This window comes from Mastomys coucha, unplaced genomic scaffold (genome assembly GCF_008632895.1).
Source record: "Mastomys coucha isolate ucsf_1 unplaced genomic scaffold, UCSF_Mcou_1 pScaffold16, whole genome shotgun sequence".
Lineage (NCBI taxonomy): Eukaryota > Metazoa > Chordata > Mammalia > Rodentia > Muridae > Mastomys > Mastomys coucha.
In genome coordinates this window covers 77,148,635-77,156,470 of record NW_022196898.1, presented here as the reverse complement: position 1 = coordinate 77,156,470, position 7,836 = coordinate 77,148,635, and the positions used below count along the sequence as shown (strand labels likewise).

At 42.3% G+C, this 7,836-nt stretch overlaps 1 protein-coding gene across 1 annotated transcript in view; it reads right to left on the bottom strand.

The window, feature by feature from the left end:
- Positions 1-946: 946 nt before the first annotated feature.
- Elovl6 (ELOVL fatty acid elongase 6) overlaps positions 947-7,836 on the bottom strand; it is a 107,164-nt gene continuing 100,274 nt past the window's right edge. Inside the window, exon 5 of the mRNA XM_031375472.1 lies at positions 947-4,197. Within this exon, the coding sequence (XP_031231332.1) occupies positions 3,767-4,197 (431 nt within the window). The 3' untranslated portion in view covers positions 947-3,766. The remainder of the gene's footprint in view (positions 4,198-7,836) is intronic.

The following is a 7,836-nucleotide window of genomic DNA, read 5'->3' as shown; positions in this document are numbered from 1 at the left end:
GTGCTGTCAACATGATCACCTTTCACAACTGTCACTCTCCAGCATTGACACTTCACAAGGAACTGTGTCTAGACACCGATCTTGCCAATGCAACTCAAAGGTCGGTGGAGTCTACTGTCTCCATTCTCCTAGGAGCTCACTTGACACGTAGGACATCCAATAGTCAAAGACCCATTACCTATGCCTGGAAAAGGCTCTCAGAATGTGTGAGGGCTGACCTGGTGTCTGTATCTGGCCGTTCCTGAGCAAAAGCTCTCCCTATCAGAAGATAGTAACCTGACACTTCCAGGTCATTGAGCAGCCTGGGAATATGACCAGACTTGTGGAGCATTCTACCCGAGTGTAATGGTGCTTTGTAACTCTGTGACAGGTTTATCTTATCATGAAGATATAAAACAAACTACAACAACAACAACAAAAACCAACAAATGATTTGTGGTTCTCTTCTCTGGAAGCGTTTTCCTATGCTCCTGTAGACATATCACCCACATGAAGCTTCTGCCTGAGCTACACTGGTCAGTGGATCAATCTGTCTCATCTTATAAATAAAGACAGCTGGAGGATTAAAAACCTGCTTTCTCCTGCAGCAATGCATATGTATTCCCCTTCCAGTCTCGACTTTCAACAGTGCAGACAGATTAGAAAGATGGGGGTGGGGGACACTGCTTGAAATAAGCTGTGATTTTTAAATCAATACTTTGGCCTGGCATTGGATATAAATACAATAAATAAATAATAATGATAGCTGTTATTTTTCTCACAAGTGACACTAGAAGGTCCAGATAAAAATCTCCTACTGTGTGAATGGAGTGATTCTCACTAGAATTTCATTGCAAACTCAACACATTTGAGTTGATGCTCAGACCTAGTGAACGCGACTGCGTTTGTATGAGGTCTCGGATTCGTGTTCATTCAATCCAGGAATTAAGTTTTCACCACACTGGGATTGGAATGCAGCGAGAAATCTTTAATAGAAAGATAATCTATTGCAGCATAGTGGGGCAGCTACAAAAAACTCGCTTACCCGGAATGTTCAGACAGCAGTTTTATCTATGTGGCAGTCAATTCTCTGGCAGGTTTCAGATGTGTCATAGGCCAGTGGTCCAGCCTCGTATCTTGATATAATTAGAGCAGCTAAGCTGATATGTTAAAAACTGTGTGCTGAGCCTATATCAGAATTCTGTTTTTTAAAAAACATGTGGCTTTTTCTTCCCATGATGAACACTGGAATTGCCTGGAGCTATAGTTTAGCTGGTTTTGAAACTCTTTATTAGATACTCATCCTGCGAATGAAAAGTCTAAGTTATTTTACAAGTGAAGAGAGCATGAAGCGAACATTGAGAGTAAAGTGCTTTGGAAGCATAGCTTAGTCTTTTTTTAAAGTTTATGCTTATGAGATTTCCATATTGTAACCTGTATTCTATGATAAATATCTGAATTAAACTGAACCAACCAGATGAGCCTCAGGCTGGCCTTTTGATTAGACTCAAGTTAACTGATAGGTGGCTTCACCTATCAGTTATTCTTGGTCTTCAATATTTTGCTCACTTCCTTCTATAAGGCAAGGGAAAGGCTTATTAGTATTGAATACTACTGTGCATTTACAAAGCTCGAAGGAACAAGTACACCCTAAGACTCTACTGGCCGTAGTGGCTTCTAGACTTTCACCTCCAGTTAACTTCTACCCTAATAACAAAACACCCCTCCAACCGTGTCTCCTCCATCAGCCACCACACAATGTTACCATGGATGCCACAGCTGACTCCAGTCACTGCTTGGCTCCCTCCCCTGGTCTTTCAGTTATGACTTGATCTACATGAATTCTTTGTTCACTCTTGATCCCATTGCCACAGAATGGAATCAAATTTTATTCTTTTCCAAATTCCACACGTAAACAAGCCACACGAAAACAGCCACGTCATCTCTCACAGAAAGGCTGAGCAGCTGTTTCATGAATGACAGCACAATTAAAGCTAAAATAATATAAAAATAATTTGAAAAAAAATCCCTTTTACTGTCCACTCTCAAGTACAGGAAGATAGGTGACAGTGTCTGCTAGCCAAAAATTGTGTTCCTATTGATTTGGGCTTTCCAGCTCCATGTACCTCACACTTCTGTGCGTATGTGGCTATGTGTGTATAATCTACGCAGTGTAGTAGCCTCTAATTGTTTCTGCTAGTTTGCCTAATCATTAAACTACTTAACCAATTCGAATACTATTATATCACATTGAACAACTTTACATAATTGCGTCTTTGAAATATTAGGAACATCGATACATTTATTTGGCTTGTAGAGGACTGAAATATTACAGATAACATTGTCTAGTTTCTTTCTTTCCTTTCTTTTTAAAGAATATGGCTCTTAATACATTGACTTTCTCAGTTCCCAAGTGAAAGTAACTTTAAAAATTTGTGAAGCTTACTTGAAGCATAGAGGTTCTATCTCTTCTGATTTGGTCAAATACATATCAGGTGTTTGACAGCACTTAGAACTTAGGTTTAATGTACGCAGGCCCTTTGTGGTCAGCTATTTCAACCTATTCTGAAGGGTCTGTTGAAGCTTCTCACTGAGCCAGCAGAGGGCACTTCTCACGCCTCTGCACTGCTTAAGGGAGCAAATGCAGAGGCTGCATAAACACAGTGTTTACCTCAAATCAGCAGACCCCTGCAGATCTGTTTTTGAAAGTCACAAAAAATATAGAAAGCACAGAGTGTGTCCCAGGGTCTCATTTAGAAAGCCAGGATTATGTGTGACATCAAGCTGGGAGGGAGGCGAACACGCTGTCTTTGTATTGGATGAGTCTCGAGCTCCAGTCTCTTCCCATAGTCCTTCCTCCCTTTCCAGATCCAGGAATGACGGCCTTGGGCTGAGTTTTGTTACAGATAGTACAAGATTCCATTTTCAAGCCAACCAGTTGAGTTTCTTTCTTTTCAATTCTGCCTTTACTCCTCCGCCCTAAAGTTTGGGGCAGTTGAACAATGGATGCTTGAATTCTCACCAAAGAGCAGAAACAACAGTTGTCAGTGTGACTGCTTCAACTGCAGGCGTTTCTTTCTCCCAGAAATAAAGTATCATGGGGAAGTATTGTCCTCCATTTGGTTGTAGCAGACATACAAGCCCTGAGGCTCTGCAGTGAAGGGGAAGTATCTACCTTTTTACTTTCAGTTACAGTAAAAAGAATTAAGACATCTTTTGTCAAGGAGTTACAAGCTAACCTTTCTTTAAAAGCCCTAGACTTTTGCAAAAGCATTGCTGTCCAGATATAAACCCTGTCTCTCCCATGTTTATCTTTTCTGTCAGCTCCGGTTTCAAGTTGAAAAGATTGTGTGTGCGTGTGTGCTCACATAGTTTGAAAAGGGGAAACTCCTTTATCCTTAGAGAAAAACAAAACAAAACAAAAGACTCTGAGTAGATTCCCACCCCCCCACTCCCCCTTCCTGAAGGGTTTTGCTTGCTGTCTACTAATCTCTTTGCCCATGGCTGCCTTTGCATCTAGTATGTTCTAGAGTTGACAGGTCAGAGGGAAGGGATCCCTCAGCAGCAGTGCTTTGAGATGGAGTTGCGCTCAGCGAGTCCTCACCCAAAAAAGGATCATAAACTTACAACCTAATCTTCACTCCCAAGCTGCCTTGGGCTTAGCGTCTGCTCATACATATGTTTTGTTTTGTTTTAGCTGCACCATATGTAATTCCTTGTGCCATTTTCTTTTGTCTATTATTTTTCGTGATGACCCTGAGCTATGTCTTCCTCCTCAGTTCTGACACTACTCAGCCTTCGTCGCTTTCTTCACTTTGCCGATGTAGGCCTCAAAGAAGAAATGGCAGAAGAGCACAAGGTAGCTGAGGTACATGAGCGAGGACCAGAAGATGTTCTGAAAGTGGGAGTAGCACTGGTCGTTGTCATGCTGCATCCAGTTGAAGACCAGGTAGTTAATGACACAGCCCATCAGCATCTGGGTGATCTGGGACAAGGTGATGAACATGGCGAACTTCCGGGAGACTCGGAAACCCGCAGCCCGCAAGGCATAGTAAGAGTACATGACAGCATGCACGCCATAGTTCATAGTCATGAACCAACCACCCCCAGCTACCATGTCTTTGTAGGAGTACCAAGAGTACAGTAGCACAGTGATGTGGTGGTACCAGTGCAAGAAGATCAGCTTCTGCTTCCTCAGAATGATGAATATCGTATCACCTGGAAGACAAAGAGGGGAGACAAAGCCTCGTGAGTGAGGACCATGGCTGGCTCTAAGGAGTAGAGCAGACAAACAAGCAAGACAGGCTACTCTTCAAGATCATCAACAGAACATTGTACCAGCTTCTAATCTGAAATAGACATTCACCAACCAGATTCAGCAATACATAACAGGAAAAATGACCAGGCGGTGGACTGAAGTGCAAACTCAAGGGCCCAACAAAATGCTCCAAGATTTCAGGACAGACAAATGAAACCCGTACAACCCAAGGCTGACCCCTTACATACTTGGTAGACGGCCTAAAGTTCTTGAGGCAGACAAGGCCAAGTAATGCTGGGCCTTGGGAAGTCTTAAGGTTTGGAGGGCTGTGATGGTATCAGTACAGGTAGTCCCTGTTGCATTTAGCAAGAAATACTATTTATTTCTCTAATGAATTATTAAACCTAATAACTTTATATTTGTTTAGAACGGAAAGGCAAGTTGCCAGTGGTTACATTTCTAAGCCTATTACAAAATTTCCATCGAAATCCTCTGCTCTCTTGTGAGATGCTGATTTTTATAATGCCTATAATGACAGAAATAACAAACAGAAGGTGATGGCCACTCTCCTGTGTATAGTTAAGGGCCAAACTCTCCTTGATACTTCTATAAGGCTCTGTGCCTTCCTTTCCTCTCTGGACTACAATGTAGACACAACACTTCTGGCCGACTTTTGTTAGGAGTGGAAAGAAGTTAGATGTCTAAGGAATTTCATCTTCAAAACTAATTTACCCAGTTCTAATCAAGATGGTTTTTAATGAGTCTTTTAAACATTCATTAAAAATATCAATTTGATACAACACCCAAATGTAGTAAAAGCAATCTGCCATAATATAATAAGCACTTTGTCCTGCCTAACTCTTTAAATACATCCTATCATATCACTCTTGCATGACTAGCTTCTTATCTAACAAGACAGTCATCATGGAAATGCAAACAGGACCTGCAGAGCTGAAGCACTCCGAGCTTCCCCTCATTACTCTGGGAGGAACGTAAGAAAGGGAGAACAATCTGTCACGAAATCTTGAAGACACTATCCACCTAAATTTACACAGAGTCTTTTTCAGCACTCATGTTCAGGATGGTGGAAGCTGAGCATAACAACCTCCCTTCAATGGTTCTGGGCAGCGGTACTCAGAGCCATATCAAAGTTACTGTCCTCAGTAGACGCGCTGAGTATGGTGGCTTCCCAAAATACAGACAGACTACCCTGAGGTTCCGGAAGGATCCGACCCTGACTCCATGGGCTTTGCTATTACTATTTAGTTACAGAGCCTTGCCTTCTGATGCAAATGTAGTTGTTTGGATGAACCAGTCCAGAATCGTTTTCCATTTTCCTGAGTCATACCAAATCATGGAGTTTGTGGGTATGGCAGAAGCTATAGAGGAACTAAGAAATGCATGAGACTCCAAAGACTATGATGGGTTGGATGTTGGCCAGCCAATCCTTCTTAAGCAAATATGCCTTGGTATGGAATGGGTGTTGGCCAAGTCTAAACAAAGGCTTTGATTTCTTGGAGGCGTCTGCTTTGTCATTTATTGTTGTTACCTCTGACTCATGATCCTGTTTATGGCGAGTCCTACAACTCTTGGCCCAGTTGTTTTCATTTAAGAGACAGCTAGCAGACAAGACATGGTATTTCTTGTACCCAAAATCTCTGTGTGCCTATGGAGAAGTCAATAGCAACTCTCTCCTCCCAAAGCTGTCACAGCCACAGAGAGAGGTGTCGATCCAACTCTGTGTATGTGGCTTGTCACAGACAGCTGAGCTCCTCTTCGAAGAGTGAGCTGAAGGGCTGCTGAGCTAGCACTTCAAAACAACAATAAGCTCAAGTGAGCGAGGACCTAGACTCAGAGCGGAGTCTAAGACTTAAGTCTTAAGGAAAGCAAATCTCAGGTTTTAATAGAATCCAAACGACAGGCATTGGCCGCTTGGCGCGAAGAGTAGTAGAGGGCCAGCTCGTTCGCTCTGACTAGTAGCAGAGTGGAGTCCTTTAATTCCATTGAAACAAGTCCACACAAGTTTCCACGGGAACGGAGAGCCCTTATTGCCATTTTTAAGAGTTTAATTGATGAGGAGTCAGTGGGGGTGAGTTCAGTTTCAGCTGGGGGGAAGATGCAAAAGTTCCAGAAATGGACAATGTTATGGTTACACCACAGTGTGAATATTATGCTTGTTTGACCCCCAGGGGAAAAGAAGAGACTAGTGAAAACTATAGGTGTGTGCTTCGGGGGACGAGAAATAGTTTCACAGTTGTACTATTGGGTGTGTGTGTGCTTGTGTGCATACACCTTTCTCTTGGGTATTCGTAAAGGATCCCATAATTCTTAGAACATACAAAGACCTTGAAGATATGCTCCAAGGATAAGAAAACTCAATTAAAGTAATTCTAATGAATAGACCTTTCTTATCAAATGGTAATGGTAAGACTTAATAATTGCAAAAGACGAGGCGTTAACTTAACCTTCAAAACACACAGGCAAACACTCTAAGTGCTAAGTATTTGGATTTTTTGACCTGTGACACTCAGGAGTTGACAGAGACAAGGCCACCGTGACACAAGTTGTACAGTATTTGGAGACCACTGTTCCATATTGTTAAATTAAGAAAGTGTAGTCAGAACTTCAAATACTTCCATGACGTTCCATGAACAAATGTCAGCACACGAGCCTCAGTAGGGAACTGTTAGTATAGTGTCTACAGATAGTCAGAGTTTCTATATGTTAGCCAAGGTGAACAACCTCAACAAGAATTACGAAGACCTAAGCTGGAATTCTCACAACTCATAAAAAAGCCGGATGGGTAGGGCAAGTGTCTAAGGGAAGAGGTAGAGACAAGACTAGGGCCAACTAGCATGGTGTACACGAAAAACACTGTAACCCTGGCTGTCCTGCAACTTACTTTACAGATCAGGCTGCCTCCACCTGCCTCCGCCTCCTGAGTGCTGGGATTAAAGGCGTGCACCACCACTCCCCCAGACTTTAACTCAATTGGTGAAAGCTAAGGACTCAACCTACAAGGCTGTCCTCCATCCTCCAAATGGACATCATGGCATGTATATACCTGTATCCCGCACACAAATGTGTACAAATACACACCCAGTCACATGAAATTTCCTAGGGCTTGTTCTGGGTAAAGTATATTTACATCCGAACCATATAAGTAGGTGCTTATATAAATTCACTGTCTGACTCAATCTGAATATATCTATCAATGCATCTTATTCTCAATTTGTGTTTATGTATTCACACCTGCGTTCATATTCTGACCCTCATAGGAAAGGTTTTTAGGTAGAGCTCTTGGCTACTGTCCCATAGTCTTTGACCCAGGGAGACAGCCATCAATCCAACTGCCAGCAACTCATAGGCAGCAAACTTACACCACATTGTGACACGTGGCTCAGCAGCTCCCCAACACACTCGAGAGAACTTGTATCGACGTGGATGCGTAACCACGAACTGTGAGAAGCTTACAAAACACTAGTATCAAAACAGACTCTAGAAGTCTCCTGATAAATCTACCTCCCTCTCACCTCTGTTTAAAGAAGACAAAAAACAAAAACAATGAACATTTGTACCTTCTGATCCCACAATTCAAT